General features: G+C 42.3%; 1 protein-coding gene across 3 annotated transcripts in view; it reads left to right on the top strand.

The window, feature by feature from the left end:
• The window catches only part of MYOF (myoferlin), an 86,100-nt gene extending 84,053 nt beyond the window's left edge, over positions 1-2,047 (top strand). For all 3 annotated transcript variants that reach the window (XM_081006308.1, XM_081006310.1, XM_081006309.1), the window contains 2 exons: positions 461-608; positions 1,378-2,047. In XM_081006308.1, coding sequence (XP_080862434.1) covers positions 461-608; positions 1,378-1,422 — 193 coding nt within the window. In that variant the 3' untranslated portion in view covers positions 1,423-2,047. The remainder of the gene's footprint in view (positions 1-460; positions 609-1,377) is intronic.
• The last annotated feature ends 18,821 nt before the right edge of the window (positions 2,048-20,868 follow it).

Below are 20,868 nucleotides of genomic sequence, written 5' to 3'. Positions count from 1 at the left end.
ACCCAGTTTCCTTTCCCCAACTCAATATTCAGAATAGCAGGCTCAGCTCCATAGAAGTGAATAGATTGAAGACTCTCACCTGAAGACTCCTAACCTGCATACAAGAAGATGAAGGCAATAGAAATGTGAATTTACAGCAAATTGGCTCAAACTGGTCTTATTTTAAAACATCTGCCTTTTGTCTTTGTATGAGATGCTCTAAGCATGATCAACTATAATGGGGTAGCCAATGTGATACCCTCCAGATATTGCTGGACTACAATTCCCATGATCCCTGACTATTGCTGGCAGGGGCTGATGGGAATTGTAGTCCAAATTGTTCAGAGGCTACCAGGTTGGCAATCTTTGTCTTACACAAAATCGAGAACACAGCCCATTAGCAATAAATATGCTAGTTACTTGGTATCCTTTGTTCCTTGCTAAGGTAACCAACTTTTTTTGTTGTTGTTCCAAAATATAGCCGACCAGATACATCTTTCCTTTGGTTCACAAATCCATGCAAGACAATGAAATTCATTGTGTGGCGCAGATTTAAGTGGGTCTTCATTGGCATCATCCTCCTCCTGATTGTGATCTTGTTTGTAGCAATTCTTCTGTACTCACTGCCGGTAAGCACTTAAAAATGTGTAATAGTGTTTTTTGCTTGTGACATTGCATCTGTCTGTTATAGGCTTATATTCAGGATACAAGCCTGCTGCTCCTGTCCAGGGAGCAGTGCATGAATTACTATCATTGGAAAGGGAAGGAAATAAATTGCCTGTCATTTCCCTTAAGGGAATTTTATATCTTCGGAGGGTTTATCTCTGAAGATAACTTGGAACAAGATGTAATGCAGATGTAGCAGCTAGCTGCTTTGTTGACTGAGGCCACTAGCCAGAGTTATTCCAGTTCTCAAAGCTCTGCCAATACATTTCCCAGCCAAATCCAAATTTTACAGATGATGCATCTGGGGAGGATGATCCTTAGCATCCCAGCTTTAGAATGGTACATTTTGCTGGGAAACAAGGGCAAACATTAATGGTGGCGCCCTAGTTTTGGAATTTCCTCCCCCTTGAAATCTAGTTGGTGCCTAAACTGCTGACCTTTAGATGCCAGGCTGTCCTGTCCATGTCTTTGACAATAGCTTCACTGCCATTTGAAATGGTTTCAATTGCTATTTTGATTGTATTGTTGTGGTTTTTTTAATTGATAATATGGTTTTATGGGTTTTATTGTTACCTGTCCAGAGATCTGTGGGTGTGGGACAGGATATAAAGAGCCTAAATTAAATTAAAAGTCTGTTGAACTGAGTTTTTAGCAAAACACTCTTCAACTAAAATAAGTGTGTGTTTAAATTCAGAGTGCACTTTGATCACTTTTCCTTCTCTTTTTTTGTAGAACTACCTGTCAATGAAGATTGTGAATCCATTTCCATCTGGTTAAGGAAGATCGTTTTCTATAAAATGTTACATTCCAGTAAGGTTTTGAAACCTCCACCTTTGGACCTAACATAACCACCTGATAATCCTATACCTATCTACTCAAAAACAAGCCCCACTGAATTCAGTAGGACCTACTCCCTGGATAGGATCGCGGCATAAATCAAACTGCTTGTGTTTTTAACCAGGAAGAGGGTCATTTCTAAGAATTGAACTGTTATGTATGATGTATTGGGTGGTGCCAACTGTAAAATACTATGCTACAGTTCAGCATTTTGACTACAACAGTTTATTTTCTCATTTTGTTATCATCTTTGTTTTAAAAATTACTTTCCAAAAACATTATTCCAGAAAGCTTTCCCTTTCTCTCTTCTTTTTAAAGATGCACTCTATTTAAAGTATTGTTTTTTTATCATGAGCACTTTGAAATCCTGCCTCTTGATTTATGGAAAAAGCAGGCACTACTTACATTTTTAGAAATGAAAAAAACAAAACAGTGCAATAATAATTGTTCACCAGCTGTGTGAACCTCATGTTTTTAAAAGGTCATATTTACAGCAACAAGCTTCCATTCTCTGTGGTTCAACTTTTTCAGCAAAACGATGAAATAAAGCAATATAAACTCGTGATTTATCATTGTGATTATTATAGTTACTTCTAATTTCAATTATGTGTTCACAACAGCAGAAATCAGATGTCAAGACAGTGGCAGTATCATAATTACAGCCCTGTGCAGTTGGATACCCATAATCCCACTGAAATCAATTAATGGGGTGAGTGAAGATTAACTATATAGGACATGGGTCGGCAAACTAAGGCCCGGGGGCTGGATCCGGTCCAATAGCCTTCTGGATCCAGCCCGTGGTCAGTCCGGGAATCGCTGTGTGGATCAGTGTGGGGATTCTGATCGTTCGGGCAGCACCATTTACCCCCCCCCACACACAGACACACACTGTGGCGGCGCCTCCTGCCTCCCTCCTCCTGGCTTCTCCCCGCCCTGCCTAGAGGAGGAAGGGGGCTGGGCTTTGTTGAGCCATGGTTGGCTGAACACCATTTTAAGCAGCGCCTCTCCAGAGCCACCCCTTTCGTGCCACTCATCATCCCTCCACTGCCACCACCGCCAGCCCCTGGCACTCGCAAGGCACAGGTAAGCAGCCACCGGGGCTCGTCTGGTGCTGTGGAGAAGGAAGGGGAAAGTCGGTGGGGAGAGATTCCCCCCCCCCCCCAAAAAATAGTCCAGCCCCTCACAAGGTCTGAGGGACAGTGGACCGGCCCCTTGCGGAAAAAGTTTGCTGACCCCTGATATAGGATTAGATGCTACAGCAAGCCAGGGGGTTGAGGGTACACTATCCAATCACCTTGGCTTCCCATTATATTTGTACCTGGGAATGTGGTTTGTTGCTCCCGAAGGAACCGCTAGCCAGTTACCGTATTTTTCTGTGTATAACACACACACACACCCCGTGTATAAGACGCTCCTTTTGGGGGGACTCCAAATTAAGAAAATGGAGGGATACACTATCCGTGCATAAGACAACCTCCAAATTTTAACATAACTTTTTAAGATAAAATCCTAGTCTTTTGTGCGGAAAAGTACACTAAGTGTATATAGCATTGCTGCCTTAAACATCCTGCAAGTCCATCCTGCCCTCTCTGTAACTTATATGTGTGAATGAGCCATCACAGACAGAACTTTCATGCCCACCAATATCTAGCACAATCTTTTAAAACAGAGCAAGTCCACACATGCTGCTGAGAGGAATCAAATCTTGTATAACCAAGATGGTGTATATGTGCACATGTGAACCAGCCCCCCTCTTTTCACATTGCCCAGTTCATCCACAGTTGTCACTAACGAAATAAAGAAAGGGCTTTAGTTACAATACAATAGGCACCCCTATTGTAGGGCACCCTAAACTGTAGTTTTAACATATGTTTATACTTATATGTGAAGTGTGGTTATGAGCAGACATTTAGGATTCTGCAATTTGGCTTTATTTCCTGTTGGAGCCCAGCTTGCCCTGTCACTACCAATAAGAATATGGCAGCTATAGATGTTACGAGGTTCTCTCTGCCATTGCTATGAGTCATGACAGGGCAGACCTTGCGTCTGTGTAGAAAGATGTGTAGATTTCAGTCAGTTTGCACCTTTTTGTGGGTAAATGATAATCAGCTAAATTTTTCTGAGGTAAGCTGGTGGGTATAATTTCAGGAAATCATTTCCATAATGTGGAGTGTTATGTGCCAGCGTGGAACGGTTGTGCTGTCAAGATATAATAGCCTTTTATTTGGGATTGGAAAGAACCGACTTGAGAGGCATGACCTAAACGTGACAGCTCAGAGCTGGAACTAATCACAATCCACATGGATTGTCACTTCAGTATTGAAATTGTAATACTCTGGCAGCAACCAGCAACTTGTGTCAATGCAAGTTTGATCACTCCTGATTTAAGGCCTTTCAGTCGATGACACAAATTTAACAGGGGATGGAAAACACAGAAGAGTTGCTTTTCATCCAAAGGCTAAAATACTATGAAAGAGAGATTTGGTCAGTGCCATTCTGGGGGAAACAATAATGAAAACGGAACCTGAGCAATCCTTCACACTTGGAGTGTGAAGGTGACAAGGAGATTTTTTTTTTAACTGGCAATGCATCAGCCGCTCACAGCCCTAACACCATTGAGCAGACCTTTTCAATATGTAACAACTGCTCATCAAAGCCTACAGCAAAAATGCCTAGGACTTGCTCAAACACTTTTAAAAGCACTATGCTTTGTAAGAGTACCCTGCCTTAAGGGAGCTATCCCTACGTAGCTTTTCCTGTTGCCTCAGTCATGAAAATGTGTTGCAGGAGAAAGGCTATTTGGCTAAAACAGCTATAGCGTCATAAACTTATGATAACCAAAAGCTGGAACTTAAGGTGTTAGAGTTACCTCATAGTCTGTGTTTTATGGTTAGCGTGATGTCTACAGTTGGCAAGCAGTGGAACGCTAGGCGACTGAAGGAACCTGAGGCCTAGGAATATCAAATGGTAAGTGAAAAAGAGGAAGAAGACAGTCGCTGGCCACTGAGAGGGAACTGAAGAAAAGGAAGAAGGAGAGAAGCCACAGAGAGCCACACCATGCATTTAAAGATTATGGCTTCCCCCAAATAGTTCGTTAAGGGGACTTAGAACTGTGGCTCTGTGAGGATTCTTCGGGGGAAGCCATGACTGTTATGATGATAGACATGTGCTTTAAATGTACAGTGCAGATGAAGAAAGGGAGGAGGGGGAGGGGAAGAACAGTAAGCAAAGAAGAAGCTAGTGGAGTGAAAATAAAATTAATTGGCATTTTAATGTATTTAACAGATGTTGCAGGTACTGAAAGAGCATTTCATAAAATTTTGTGAACCCACTCCTGTAAGCACTTGCCAAGGATAGAATTCTTTTAGGATAGGAGAGAGGAATCTTCTTTCAGTACTAGGGCTGCATTCCCTCTTGGGAATCTTTTGGGGGAACCACATGGTGGAAATGGGATCAGAGGCAAAAATGGGTGGGGGAGCAATTGGTGTGATTCTTACTTTGTCAGATTCAGAGATTTCTATACCTGCACCCACTTCCATTCAGGCAAGCAAGAGGCACATTTCAGCCATGCAAAAGGCCTTGAGGAGGGTGCAGTGCAGGGCTAAGGAAGAGAGGCCGGCGGCCTGGGAAGGGAATGTAGTCTAAGGAAGAGTCCCAAGGAAAAAATAGGCCTGGAGGACTGCAGTCAATATCTGGATTCAAGGTTCTCTGGCAGCGCTGGCAAGCATACGACTTCTTAGTTTATAAACAACCTTATTTTTTTAGAAACCATTTTAAAATGCTTCAAAATCACTAATTCCCAGAGAACCATTGTTATAGACCACCCTACTCCATACCCAACAGTTAGCTAAATCAAGCTAAAACTCTTTACTGTTGGAGCCAAAGCAGACCTCCCATGTTTGGGATTGTGTGCACCTTTGCTTGTTTAAGCAAGCAGCTGATAGGAATTTATCCTTTTTCTCTGTACAATTCCCCCCCCCCCCAATTTAACTGATCCCTCCCCGCACCTTGGCAACTGGTATTCCAATGTTTTCTTCTGTGGTGCAAATAGCTTGATGGCCTTAAATTAGGAAAAGTGGTTGGGTAAAAGCTTCTCCCCCAACACTATGGCTTCAATCCATATTGGGACATACCACAACTGCTGTTCATTTCAAAGAAACACGGACTTCCTGCATCGCAAGGTATTATGACTAGTGACACCTCTCAGGTACACCACCTGCTTCCTGCTTCTTCAAACTGGAGGTGCCAGCAACTGAACCTTTGACCTAATCTAACAAAACATGCATGACCCCTCCTCAATTCTTTTGTTCTGATGTTTTTGTTGTGCTCTGTTCTTCCCTCCGCCACTTTCAACTCTACCAGCCTTTGGTGGGAAGAGTTCATTTATGTTGAATAGAAGTCTAGACAAACAACGTGCTGTGATTATTTCCTCTCTCTTTACCAGCTCAATGTATACAGCACAATTTTTAAAAATCTAATACCCATCCACCTGCCTCTGCCCTTCCTAAATGCATTACACACAAAGCTCTGCAGGGGTGGTAAAACTTGATCTCCAGATGTTGTTGCACTACAACTTGCATCATCCTTGACCAGACGTGCTGGCTTGGTCTGATGGGAGTTACTGGTGTCCCACAACATCTGAAAGGCCACAAGTTTCACCATCCTGACTCTACTGACATCTGCTTGTATTTCTTCTGCCAGTCACAAGATGTCAGTATACACACCAAAATTCCACTCAAATGACTTTGATATACTGTATGCATAAACAGACTCCAGTGCCCATGCAGAGGGATGTGTAGTTTGTGTAATGTTGTAACTGTCTAATGTGACATTCAGAGAAATAGTACAGTTCAAGGTGCAATTTTCCTGCATGCACATTACGATAATGAAACCTGAAAAGTGTTTTGAAATATTCATTGTTTTAAATGTTCCAATATTTGGCAACTTGGGGGGAGGGATCTAATTATAGTCCTACTTAGAGCAGACCCATTGAAATTAATGGGCATGGCTAACTTAAAGGTAAAGGTAAAGGGACCCCTGACCATTAGGTCCAGTCATGGCCGACTCTGGGGTTGCGGCACTCATCTCGCTTTATTGGCCGAGGGAGCCGGTGTACAACCTCCGGGTCATGTTGCCAGCATGACTAAGCCGCTTCTGGCGAACCAGAGCAGCGCACGGAAACGCCATTTACCTTCCCGCCAGACCTATTTATCTACTTGTACTTGATGTGCTTTCTAACTGCTAGGTTGGCAGGAGCAGGGACCGAGCAACGGGAGCTCACCCCGTCGTGGGGATTCGAACCGCCGACCTTCTGATCAGCAAGTCCTAGGCTCTGTGGTTTAACCCACAATGTCACCCGTGTCCCATAGCTAACTTAAGCCCATTAAAATCAGTGGGCTGCTCTGAATAGAAATTAATGGTGATAAAATACAATGGTTCTATTCAGAGCAATTGGGCTCATTTTTCTTCAGCTGAAAATAGATGTCCTTCTTAGGATACATTAATAAGAAGCTAACTGAATGCTTTGGTTGTGTCAATCAAAGAATCATTTGAATGTTGAAAAGCAAAAGCAAGATTCTTTGAATCACTGAAGTTAAAAGGACAGCCCTGCCAATACATAAATAACAAGGCAACTGTCATTGTCCCTAGGTCAGGAGCCAGCAACCTAAGGCCCATTGGCCACAAGCAGCCCATGGGGGGTTGTTTAACTGGCCCCCGAGCTGCCCCGAACTGAGCCGCCAGCTTGGTGAGTCCCTGTGTGCTGTGCTAAACTGGCAAATCGCTTCCGCGGTGCCAGAAATCACATCTGCGCAGACGCAGATGCCAGAAATCGCGCGGGGGGGGGGTCCTGACGTGCATGTGCGATCTGGCCCATGGACAGATCTCCTCTGGAGTAAACTGGCCCGGGCAAGGTAAACCTTGCCGACCCCTGCTCTAGGTGGTAGTATTCAGCTGCTCCAAAACTGCAGACTAATTCCTAGAAGGATCACCTGGAAAGAGGTGGCCTATTCTGTGACTCATAGGGCATCCTTTGGAATGTTTTTAGTACTCTTTAGGCATTTGGAACCTGAGGGGGTCCAAACTGGCACTTCTGACAGTACACTCTCTCTCTCTCTCTCTCTCTCTCTCTCTCTCTGTGTGTGTGTGTGTGTGTGTACCTCAAACAAACAAATACAAAATCAACCACTTCCTTCTGAGTCACCCAGAATCAGAAACCTGGGACACAATCCCAAGGGCTGAAGAATGAGGTTCCCGCAAGAGGGTAGTGCTAGGCCAATGCAGCGTTTTAACTCCTTGCACCCTAATTGCTGACATCCTCTGCAATAATGCAAATTGCTTTTGAAACACTTCTCAGTGTTAAAAACAAAGTTTACCCCACAGTGTGGGGCAGACACTGTTCAAGTAAACAAGGTCTAAACTTCCTTGGACTCCTGGAAGTAGAAGCAATATTACCGTAGTTGTTGCTGTAGTAGAAGCAGTAGCAAAATTTGTATACCACCCTTCGCCTGAAGATCACAAGGCCTTATCTGATAGCATTTAGCTTTGACAACAAACCTTTTTAGCGACATGCAGATGTGCAGATGTGTGAAATTAGAAATCTGATGGACTGTAATCCATGAAAGCTTGTATCTTAATGAATGAATCAATACTTTACAAAGCCACAAGGCTCTTTCTTTGTTTTGCTGCAACCAGCAAACACAGTTACTGCTCTGGAAATGGTTAAAAATAATAACCTTCCACTTGGTAAACAGTCTTCCTGCTAAACCCCATGGTAAATAACTAAATACTTTTCAGTGCATTTGAAAGGCAGACAATCTGACTTCCCAACACAGTACCATTCAAATTAAAGTCCATAACAATAGGAATAAAATAGACTTGAAAACATCTCATTTCCAAGTGTAAAAGCCTGAACTGCAGGCAATGTTTTTATGTAAATTTGATTTCACCTCCTAGTCCTCTTCAACATGAAATCCTACCTTTCCCTCTACTGCACAACTTAAAAATGAACCAATTTTTCCCCTTTCTGTTTTGTGACTTTGCTATCTTTATATTGAGGATTTGTTGCATTTTATTGTATCTTTTGTTGTATCAATATGCTACCATTATTTGGAAGCCTTTGTATTGAAAAGTGACGTATAACTAAACAACAGCAATCATCGTTTAAAAAAGTTAACATTCTCCTTTCCATAACTCCTTGGGTCTATAGACCTTCATATTTCTTACCCTGTCTCTGAGTTGTTTCTCATCCACCTCATACAGTTAAAGCACATTACCACCCCACCCCACCCTGCGCACAAATAATGCTGTAAACTGTAGTTTGTTGAGGCTGCTGGGAATTTTAGCCCTGTGAGTGGTAAGTTCCATTTCCCATGATTCTTTGGGAGAAACCAAACTTTTAAAGCACTATAAATGTGCTGCAAATGAATGGTGTGGGAAAGAAACATACCTGCTAGCTTTTAAAGCAGAAACCTACTTTTTATTGACAGTTGTGTCTGGGCTTAGCAGCTACTGTTAGACCCTAGCTAGAGTAATAAGGAAAGTTTCAACTGTCTGCAGCACAGAGCTGTTGGACCCAGAAGGCTGGTTCGAGCATTTGCCTGAATACATGAATGCTCAAATGGTGCATGGTCTGTGGTGAGATTCCATTCACATTTTATTGAATATGAGCAGAACACTTCATGCAATCAGGTATGGGCAGGAGCTGGGGGGGGCATGACCCACGGAGGATCTCTGCCCCAGCCACTCAACACAGGAATTGTCCCCCGGTGTGGCTCTCTCTCATCACATACACAGGCCAACAAGTCAGTGACCAACACACACAACATATAAATCAATATGGCTAACTTAACCTAGCAGTGCTCCCCCCCCCCCCCACACACACGCAATCAAAACACGCTGCAACTAACCTTGCTTTGGGTCCTCTGATATCTTGCTCCACCAACAAAAATAAGACACCTAGCCACATGACACTGACAAAAAGCTCAACTCATATACCCCACTCAGAATAAAAGTTTACCGTCTCCCTTCCCTCCCCTCCTTCCCTTTTTCTCTCTCTTTCTCTATTTTTTCCTCCCTCTCTCCCCACATCTCTTTCCCCCTCAACCCCATATTGCCTACAACAAAAAACATCTCAAACTAGCTGCAGTTGACCTGTATGAAGCATTCTACCATTTGAAAACAAGAGACATTGAATGTACTTGTGGAAAATCTTTCAATAAAAACATATTCACACACACACAGGGATTGTCAGGGACTGAGGCTATGAGTTAATAGGTGGGGCTTTCATGCACACTCCCTGCCCACACATCTGCAAATACAAAGCTTGTATGCTCAGTCAAACTCCTGGCCACAAATGTCCATTAAGAAAGGAGTTGGCTCTAATGGTTAAGCACAAATACATTGTAAACCCTAGGGGGAGGAAAAAAGAATATGTGTGGCCATATTTGCATAGTCATCTAGACTTAGATTCATGTGCCTTAGGCTCATCCATTAAGTCTATTGGTATTTTTCCATGGTAAGTGCCCAAACATTGAATTGCATTCTACAAGCTTTTGCTCAGAGTAGACCCCTAAACAGGCCTAAGTTAGTCAAGGCCATTGATTTTAATGAACCTATTCGAAGTGAAATTTACTTGAATACAACTCATTGTTTCAGCAAAGTGGTTGGGGCTCCATATTGCAATTATAACGTAAGCGCCAACCATACAATTGGTGGAGATTTAGCACTGCTGTAGAATCAAATCACATGACCTGGCTGAATTGTACACTTGACTCTCACCCATCACTGCTGCAGATATAGAGTAGTATTTGCCGCACCGCAAAGAGCATCAGAGCTAAAGTGCACTAAACCCTGCTGGATTGGGGCCATACCGCCTTGCAACTTTCTTTTAAAACTGTGCATGCTGCTAAGTGAGACAGATATTGAATAACACAGAATGAAGCAAGGAGTATCAGCAAGTTCACAGGCAGCAGAGAGATTTAAAGTCCTAGCGATGACTTGCTGCCTTGCGGCAGATTTTAACACCTACTTGCACCTCCCAAGGATTACAAAATATTTCAGGACCTACTGATTCATGATTTGGATGGTCCTGGAAAAGCACCAATATGCAATAATCTGGGACTAGCAACACCATGTTTCCTGGGCGTAACACTTTATTTACAGCTTTGAGGCCATGTTGTTTTTTTAACATACTTTTGTTGCCAAAATGTGTCTGTACTGCAAAGGTATGCCAAAAGTTGCAAAGCACAGCCCAGCCAATTCCAACCTGCTATAATTACCATGAGTCACAGATCAAGCAGAACTATTTGTTTTTTACTTTCTGAGGGAGGACATTCCCACCTTTCTGACCCACTTAAGGTCATATGTCTGCACTATAGTAAATTGGGGGGGGGGGGTTGTAGTCATTACTGTTGCCGCCAGAGCTTGAGGAGAAGCTAGACAAAGGGGTGAAGAATTTACAGAACCAACAATATAAAGTGTGTTTGACAGTGTTTAGTGCAAGGAAGAGGGAAACAATGCAAGATATTTCTGTGCATGTTTTGGAACTTTGTTAAAAGATTTGCATGGTTGCTTGTTACAAAGGAATTATTATTACCTTCACAGTTTTAAATCTGAACCAAGTTACACCAACATACATTCACGGTCCTCTTGTTGACTCCAGCTGATTTGCTTGGGAAACAGAATCACGTGACACAAGCAAAAAGAAAGAGGGGTTATCACAGATGCTGCATTAGTGGTAGGCAATGTAGTTTTATGGGGGGAAATGAGAGAAAATTCAAATGCAAGCAAAGTTGAAGAGCTGCATAAGTGATCAGCTGCAACAGCAAATGTAGAAAAATCACCCAATGTTTAAGAAAGCCTCTCCCCCCCCCCCCCAAATCCTGTGTGTGGAATATTTCCCTCTATGTGTCACAGAATAATTATTGTATATAACAAGGATGGGGATTCTACAACAATCCAAAATTTTGGACTCCAGGAAGCAGACGTTTTTGGTTTAACTTGTTTTAATGCAGTTCTCAGCCACATGAAATCCCGAGCTGCATTCTCTAATTAAAATTACCCATGCATTGGTAAACAGCATGTTTCAGAATCAGCATTTTCACACAGCAATTTAGTTAGACCTTATTCACCATCCATGCTTTTAGACAGAATACTTGACAGTTTGGATTACCTGTAGACATGTGTGTGTGGCAATTCGATTGAGAAAGATTAAGACCAAACCTGACAATGCATAAATATTTGAAAAATTTCAAATTGCAGCTTGTCTTGTTGGCAGAACTTTGCCTATGTCTTTCTTTCTTTCTTATAACATGATCATATTTTTAGCCCCCTGGGCAAAAAGCAAAGTCAAGAGGAAAGAAATTGGCAGTTTACATTATAGGTCTTAATAATATGATTCAATTTTCAAGTCAGATTATGTGGTCTAGTTTAGGATGAAATCTCACTTTTCTGAAACTCATATACACAAGATGGAATGGGAAGGGTTTCTGGGATCTGTCGCCAGGAAATTATGATGCACAGATGTGGAAGACATAGTAGCATCAGGTAAAAAAGGGGGGTAAAGGACCCCTGGATGGTTAATTCCAGTCAAAGGCGACTATGGGGTTGCAGCGCTCATCTTGCTTTCAGGCCGAGGGACCTGGCGTTTGTCCACAAACAGCTTTCCAGGTCATGTGGCCAGCATGACTAAACCGCTTCTGGCACAACAGGACACAGGGACAGAAACCAGAGCACACGGAAGCGCTGTTTACCTTCGCACCGTAGCGGTACCTATTTATCTACTTGCACTGGCATGCTTTCAAACTGCTAGGTTGGCAGGAGCTGGCACAGAGAAACGGGAGCTCAACCAGTCACGGGGATTTGAACCACCGACCTTCTGATCGCCAAGCCCAAGAGGCTCAGTCACGGGGATTTGAACCACTGACCTTCTGATCGCCAAGCCCAAGAGGCTCAGTGGTTTAGACCACAGTGCCACCCGCTCCTGCCTAGCATCAGGACATGCAGTTAGTCCAAAATAGTGGAATCTCTCCCTTTAGCCCACTTCAAATATTTGACATTTGTATTAACAACATGTGAGCCGGACCCTGCAGTGAAGAGCATGTGAGCTCTACGTCCCAGTTGCCATGCTGATCACCGTCCATGAATTGGCCACCCTTCAGAAATGGGACATCTCCTGTACTGAGGGAGGCTCCCCCTTGTGCACTAGGACTTTTGCTTTTTGTGCGTTTTTTCAATGCAACAAAATAAATAATTAGCTCCATTGTATTAGTTTAGTGGAGAAGACTTTGGTTAGAGGCATAAAAGCCTTGTGTGTTTTTTTTTTTAAAAAGTCAGTTTCTTGTCTTTGTAGGAAAGGTGAACAGATTTAAAATTTATCCAGTATTGTTTTTCTCTCTATTGCATTGAATCCAACACTCTTGGCCCTCAAGCCATGCATTGGATCACCCTGGTCTGGTTCTAATCTATTACCACTTGGTTTTCTGGGCCACTGCATCTATGCAGTCCTTCTACATCAGGCATGTCCGAAGTCCGTTTTGGGTGTACAATCCGGGTGTACAATCCGGTTATTTCCTGAGGTAAAATCCTAAAGAAAACCTCAACAACTTCACTTCAACCCTAAAAAAAGCTCAACTTTGGTTGGCCCTTTGGCCAGCCCTCACAGCCCTTCACTTCACCAAATCTGGCCCTCTTTGAAAAAAGTTTGGACACCACTGTTGTACATGGAGAGGTAATTCTGTTCTTCTGTCTTTTCACATATATTTCTCAGTGTCTTCTGAACATACTGTACTTGCATAGAACATTTTCTGCTATTCCTTATTGAACACACAGAGCCCCTTTGGTACATCTCTTGTTCAGCTGCATCTCCGTATCTGTGCACATGTTTTCAGCAGGGTTCAGTAGAGCTAATCTCCTCCCCCCAAATGCTTGCATTAGCTGGAGAAAGCAGCAAATCTGTTATCTTTACAATAACAGGTCACACGGATATACTTACCCAGGATGCAGATCCACACTTCTGAACTTAAGCTACCGATGCTAGGGCTTGATATATCTCTGGAAACCCCCCACGCTTGTGCAAACAATACACCTGGGGATTTCCATGTACTCGAAAAAGCTCAGCGTTCAGTTTCAGCAAATTTTGTGGATAAAAAAAATAAACTGCCATCACCCTACAAAATGACATCTTTGTTTGTAGTCTGATTGGGAATAGGAATGGTGTCATAATAGTCAGCTTGCTCATTATTCCAACACAGTACAGTGGTACCTCAGGTTAAGTACTTAATTCATTCCAGAGGTCCGTTCTTAACCTGAAACTGTTCTTAACCTGAAGCACTATTTCTGGGTTAGCGGAGTCTGTAACCTGAAGCGTATGTAACCTGAAGCGTATGTAACCCGAGGTACCACGGTAGCAAGAAATAAGAGGTGTGGGTCTTTCAATCCATCGCCCATTTCCAAAGAGACAGTTCTCGAAAAGGATAGAGAAAGAAATCTGGAATTTGGAGTGCTTTCTTGTACCTGGACAGATTGTTTTTCTCCCTCTAGCCCAGTATTCCCTACTATAACAGTACAGTACTGGCTCTGCAGGATTGAATCTTTCCAATTTCCTCTGTGCATTTGAGGAATCTGGAGTCTTCCAGATGTTGTTAGACAGTCAATGGTCAGGGATGTTGGGAGTTGTAGTTCAACAGCATCTGATAGGCCACAGGTTTCCCATTCCCGATATACTGATTGGCTTTTTTACCTGGAGATGCCAGATGCTCTAAGTCTTTCATGACAGACTCTCTGTTGTTTTTTTCTGCAACAGACTAACACAGCTACCTCTCTGGAAACCATATAAAGAAGAATCCTTTTGAAAAATGCAGAAGTCTTAAGGAAGGCACACTCTTTTTTGGGGGAAAGGCTAATCTCACCAACAGAGGCATAATCTTTCAGGGAAGCACCTACAATTCCTTTCTCTTTAGTTGCACCAGCGGTTTTCAGGTAACCTGGGTTTGAAGTCATAGCACAGTAAACAAACCACTAAACACACCATTATTAACGCAATTACCAGATGAAATTGAAATATCCTTGACTTGATGACATGCTGTTGTAATTCTCCTTTTGAAGTCGGTAGGAAGCAATTCATTCCTTAATGGCGGTGGGTGGGGTGGGGGCTGCACTGCAACCAGGGAAGAAACACGAGGAAGATAAATAGAAAGCACTCTAAAGCAGTTTTCTTTGATCATTTGTGCAGGTGTCCTACCAAGCTAAATGGTCTGCAAATCACACCTTTAGACCTCATTTTGCAAATATATATATATGGGGAAGTCAACTGATTCACACTTTAGTCCTCAGATCAGGCAGAAACCAAGTCTGCAGACAAGTAATATTGCACAGATCACTCACAAATTTGTGTAGAATCTCAGTTCACAAACAACCTGCTGGAATACTGCTATAGAGAGAGATGCAAACATCAAACTCTAATCCACCAAGTACTAAATCCAAGGCCCACTTTCTCACTATCTGCATCTAGCATACAGGAGCTGACTTTCCGGCTGTAGCCAGTTGGCTGAACTAAAACTGCACACCTTGGGAACTCTGCAAAAGTGTTTTAAATTGAGCTTTTTTAATTCAGAAGATATGTCTGCATAGAAAACCTCTGTATGTCCCTTTCCTCCTTTGTACTACCACCACCCCACTTTCAGGTGGATCATAAGCTCTCAGTAAACTTCCATTATAGGTTGCCAAATTATAATATAAGTCATTTCATCATGTCTGTCACGTTTCTCCTGCACCTTCTACTCTGGGGCTAGCAATAGCTCCACTGCTTCTTCTGCTTCCTGTAAACTAGAGGCATCTTCTGCAGATGGGCTATTTAAAGTGATGGGGAGATCAAAGAAGAGTTTCAATGGCTAAAGGATGGCACTTCATTGTGGACAATTATTAGCCTCTTCCGAGTCCCTGCTGCTATAATCGGTTGCCTCAGCCTAGCTTTCATTACTTCTTCTCTCTACATCTCTTCCAGTTCCTGAACTCTGAAAAAAGAGAAAGAGAGAGAAACTAAAATCTATGCAAAAGAAAAAGAAGAATAACTGAAATCAAGGTGGAACCTGCAAATTAAACAGATGCTAATTTACAGACTGTTCTACAGTCTCAGAAACAGGATTTTTTGTTAAGAGAACTGACTTCCATTAACACTGAATAGCAGGATGCTGCAGACAGGTGGCAGTTGTTGTTGTTTTTCAGAGAGTTGAAAACAGTTTGGGAGGAGGATTGCTGCTCAGAGTGTGTGCAGCAACCCCACTTTGACCTCCGCTCAACAGATTTGGCCTGTGTCCTTCTGAAAATTTGAAAGGCCTGCTTGATCAGATGTGACAATGTGTCTGCATTGTGGAAAACAATCCCTCCCTCAAACCACAATCCCCTTTTAATGAACAGATAAGTAAATAACCAGTGTTCTGTTCCAAAGAGGCCCAAATATTAATTGCTTTATTCAGAACATGGCAGGAAAAATAATTACAGGTTGCTTATAAGAACATTAGCATCCTCTGATCAATTCTATTGGTGACTCAATGGTTTTATAACATGTGGGAGGTCAGCATCAAATTGTCAGAGCTTCCACCTGCAACAGACCCCTGTGCCACCCCCCATGGCATTTTGAAGGGTCCCTGACTCTCTGGAGTAGTTTTAGGGGCCTTGCAAGGGACTATGGAGGGAAGGGGCAAACGAAGTACAGGATAAATAGAACTCCTCTCATATTTCTCTGAAAGCAAGGTATATTTCAAACCGTGTATAGAGTGTTCAGGGAGTGGTTGTACTTCTGATGGGGGATACGTTGTGCTCCTTCTGGGGTAGTATGTCCACCTTTGGTCCCCACCCTGCATCCAGCTTTCACCTGTGGGTCCTGGAAGCTGTCAGCATGTGACAGTGGCCACAGCTTGGGAATTGCTTCAATTGGCTGACTAAACCAGGTGAGGGTGGCTTGGAGAGTTGGGCTCCGATGGATTGAGTGAATGAGACCAGGGGTTTTTTTAGTCAGAACTTGCCAGGACTCAGTTCTGGCACCTCTCAGGTGGGTGCCATTGCCATTCTATGAGAACAAGGGAAGTGTTCTTGGTGAGTTCCAGCACCTTTTTTCTAGAAAAATAGCACTGGATGAGACCAATAGTGGGTCCAACAGTCAAGAAAGTGATTGCTGCACATGCTGTAGAGGAAAGTGAGGGGCAGATGGGGCTCATCAACCTGGGAAGGTAGCCCATCTAGGAGAAGGAAAACTCTGGTACTAAACCTCCTATGCATTATAACTAAACTAATTTGTGAGAAAGGTTTCAAGAGTAAACCCCAAGGAAAAATCTGTACCCACTGCCTTGCAGGACATCTTTGGGAGAAGAAAAGGCTAAGAAGTCGAGTCCCTTCTGGCAGTGGCGTAGCGTGGGGGGTGCAGGGGGGGCCGGCCGCACCAGGCGCAACATTTGGGGGTTAGGGTTAGGGGGCGCAAATCCACGGGTTAGGGGGCGCAAATCCACGGGTTAGGAGGTGCAAATTACTTGCCTTGCCCCGGGTGCTGACAACCCACGCTACGCCCCTGCCTTCTGGCAACTCCTACAGCCAAAGTCACACAAAAATGTATCGCCAAGGGCAACTGCTCCACAATTAGGAGTATAAACAAAGAAAGAAACAAATTACAGAAGTAATCTTTTTCTTTACTCATGTGTTTGGTAGAAGCAACATCAACTTGTGAGTCAACACCTAGATAGTGTTTCAGTACAATCAATGTTTTTCCCCACAAAGGGGCTTAATCATTGAACTGTACAATGAAGTCTAAGCAGTATATAATCAATAGTTTAGAAAAATGGGCAAATGTGTCCCTGTATGCCTATCTCCCAAGGGAAGAACAGAAAGAGGCTCTATTTGTTAGCCTTCCTTGTTAGAGAAGAAAAACTGTACCCGAACAGCATCTGGGTGTTGACTCACAAGGTGATACCTAAACAGTATAGAAATCTTTTTATGTATGTGACTACAGCGGCAAGAACGCTACTTGCCCAAAAATGGAAAGAAGAAGAAGTCCGATGAAAGAAGAATGGATACAAAAACTTATGGAATATGCAGAAATGGTGAAATTTACTGGAAAAATAAGAATTCAAGATAACAAACTTTTTATAAAAGAATGGAAATGGTTTATTGAATATTTACAAACAAACTGTAAACAGATAAGGACATTGGCAGGATTATTGTAATAACTTGCAGTTTCATAAGAGCATATATTGTAATAACCTGCAGTTTCATAAGAGCATATAAAGTAGATAGATAAAAAAATAAGTCAAGTTAATTTAGAATATGCAGGAAATGTCCAAAATAAATTTAAGGGACTGCAGAAAGAGGAGAAAGGAAGTCGAGTTTTGCAATATTAGAATGATTGTAAAACTACTGAAATGTATATAAATGAAAATCATAAATAAATTTTAAAAAACTATATGCCATTAAAAATCGTACTTTTTGCAAAAGAATCATATGGTTCAGGGTTGAAGTATGGGTGGGGAAACCTGTAGCCCCCCTGTTGTTTTTGTACGAAACTTCCCATCATTCCTAACCATTTTCTATGTTAAAAACGTGTTTATGGAAGACAATCCTACTCGGCTACAAATGATCGCCAAAGAAGAAAGAAGGAAGAGGAGGAGGAGGATAACTGTCAAGCTATTTATTATTTCCACTTTACTTTAGCATTAAGTAAGGTCAAGATCATATTAAATTGTTTTAAACTGTTTTTAATATTGTGTTTTAATTGTTGTAACCCACCCTGGGACCTTCGGTGGTAGTAGTAGTAATAATAATTATAATTATAATAAATAGGGGGAAGTTGATCTTATAGAAACTCCTTTGCTCACCCATCATAATGGAAGTAGGCTGCACATTGTATGAGAACATGATCCTCCCTCTCTCTCTCTCTCTCTCTCTCTCTGCAAAGAAAATGTAAATATTGCAAACATTGCAGTTATCAGTGAGCTGCTTTCACAGCAATTCCAAGATGGTTAACTGTAAAGCTGCTCCACGCCCCCTTGTTTTGACACATTTGTTTTGACAAAGTTGGAGTTCCAGCTCTTGTTTCTTTGCTCGGTTTAGCTCCTGCTCAAATTTCCCCACCGCACAGTCTCTTTTTTCATACAGCAAATGAATGACCAAAACAGAAGTGACAGCAGTGCAGAAGCAACAGCAGAAAATCCCGTTCAAATGCATTGATTCCTGCCAGTTCCCAGATCTTGAAGTCAGGGGTGACATTTGTCTTTGCCAGGACAACAGTTCGGTTCACTTTGTGGTTCGCTCCAAGTTAGAATTTATATGCTTGCAAATCCCTTAAATGGGATGTTGGATTTTAAAAACATTGTATTTAATTGTTGTTTTTTCAAAATAGCTCTTCTTTTTTAAATGTGTACAGTGAAATCCTATGCATGTCTGAGGACAACTAAGGCCCCATTTAATTCAACAGGACTTACAACCAGGTAAGTATATTTTAGGGTTGTCTTATTTCAAAAGGTGAAAATCTGGACACAGATTTCTTTTGTTGAGCTTTCTTTTTCCTTTTGCCAAAGTTGTTGAGCTTTTTAGAGTTTTTGAGCTATTTTTAAGGAAATTCAGAAACATCTAGACTTCCGACATGGGTTGTCATGCATCTAGATTTTCCCGGATATTTCAGCAATTTCTGCCCGGATACTGCTTCCGACTGCCATATTACTCCTTTGTCCAGGTAATTCCGGGTGTGTGGCAACCCTAGTTAGCATTGCAGGCTCAGTAACAAATATATATAGTAACAAGTAGGACCCGCAGCAAAGCATTGCAATGTGGAGGACTTCTGTCCAGAATTCCAGCTGTGCCTGTTTTTAGGGCACACCATTCCATTCTCCCACCTGACTTTTTATGATTTTCCTCCAGCTGTCCGTCAGCATTCCATGATCACTGAACACAGTCATCATTTGACTGTTTTTTTAAGACTGTTCCCCCCGCCTTATTGTCCCCATTAAAGGAGGGGGGGGAAACACCACTGTTGAAATCTTCCCTATTGTGAATTGGATGGTTTCACTTTAGCTATATAAAGATCTACACTGAACTCTGAATTTTAGAAATAGAAGAAAAGATTATATTAAATATACATTTTTTACACCCCCAGGCTTATGGCTCAATAGAAGGACACTTGCTTTGCATGCAGAAGGTCCCAATGATCAGAAGTAACATGGCTGGGGCATTGGCAAAGTCATGATGTTATGACAGCCACCTGTCCTGTCCCAGAACCAAGCTACCTACGATGCGATTGGTCAGTTCACTGAAGCCATGCCTATTGCTCAGTCAGATTGCTAGTTGCATTGCTAGAATGCTCCACAACATCATCCAAGTGACCTCAGAGGGCATTTCAATTTCAAATATTCTGATTATTTGTATTTTTAGTTAAGTATTTTTTATTTCTTTACTTGATTTAGGGGAAGACTGCTGCTCCCCCTCTGTGCCCCTGGCTACACCCATGGGCTGGGGGGTGGGGAGAACCCTGTCCAAAACTTTGGAGAACCACCAATCACAGTACACAGTACGAGCTTGACAGACCAATGGTTCAATTTAATGTAAGGCAGTCTCATGTATTATTGCTGCCACCATCATCACCACCATCATTTCCCTTTTACACAGTGATATCAAGGCAGTGTAAAAAAAACAGCAAAAACAACAACCACCATAAACCAAAACCCCCAGTTAAAATTTAAAAATACAAATTTAAAACAAAACAAATACAAAATCAACGCTCATGGCAAAGACCCATTCCTCCAGCTGGGCAAGCCAGTCCCTGACTCCCCCCCACAAAACTCAAAGTGACATACTTGGGGCTATCTATTGGCATGTTCCTTGTGAGACAGGATAGGCTAAAAGGTTCAAGGTCAAGGATTTAAACTTAGCTCTACCAGATTCCAAGTCTTCCACTTCACCACACCAGGATCTTCACCTAATTAACTGCTTTCATAGAAACTGATTTATGGCTACCTGATCTTCAGACATACCATGTTGTGTTGGGTGTGTGTGTTTTGTTTTTTTACAAGCATGTTCGACTTAAAAATGAAGACATATGTTGGTCGATTCATAGGATGTATATATTTCCTCCATGTCCAATGTGCACGCATCCCTCAGTTCTTTTGTGAATTCATGGGAGACCTTATACGGCGCTGTGTGCGGCTTGGAGTCTACATAGCAAAGATGTTAATGTTAAAAACAGAGACTGTATAGTACAGGCAAGAAGCTGCTATCACCACTTCGCCAATGATGGGCATTTCAGAATGCCTGCAAGCCTATCACTTGTGCTGTGAATTGCTAACTAATAAGAAAGCAATAGGTTTACCTGGAATGAATGTGAAGTTCTGTAATCTAGCCCACACG

Source organism: Podarcis pityusensis, assembly GCF_964106645.2.
Source record: "Podarcis pityusensis genome assembly, chromosome: 5".
Taxonomy (NCBI): Eukaryota; Metazoa; Chordata; class Lepidosauria; order Squamata; family Lacertidae; genus Podarcis; species Podarcis pityusensis.
The sequence above is the reverse complement of the archived record's forward strand: the minus strand, read 5'-3'. Positions and strand labels throughout refer to the sequence as shown.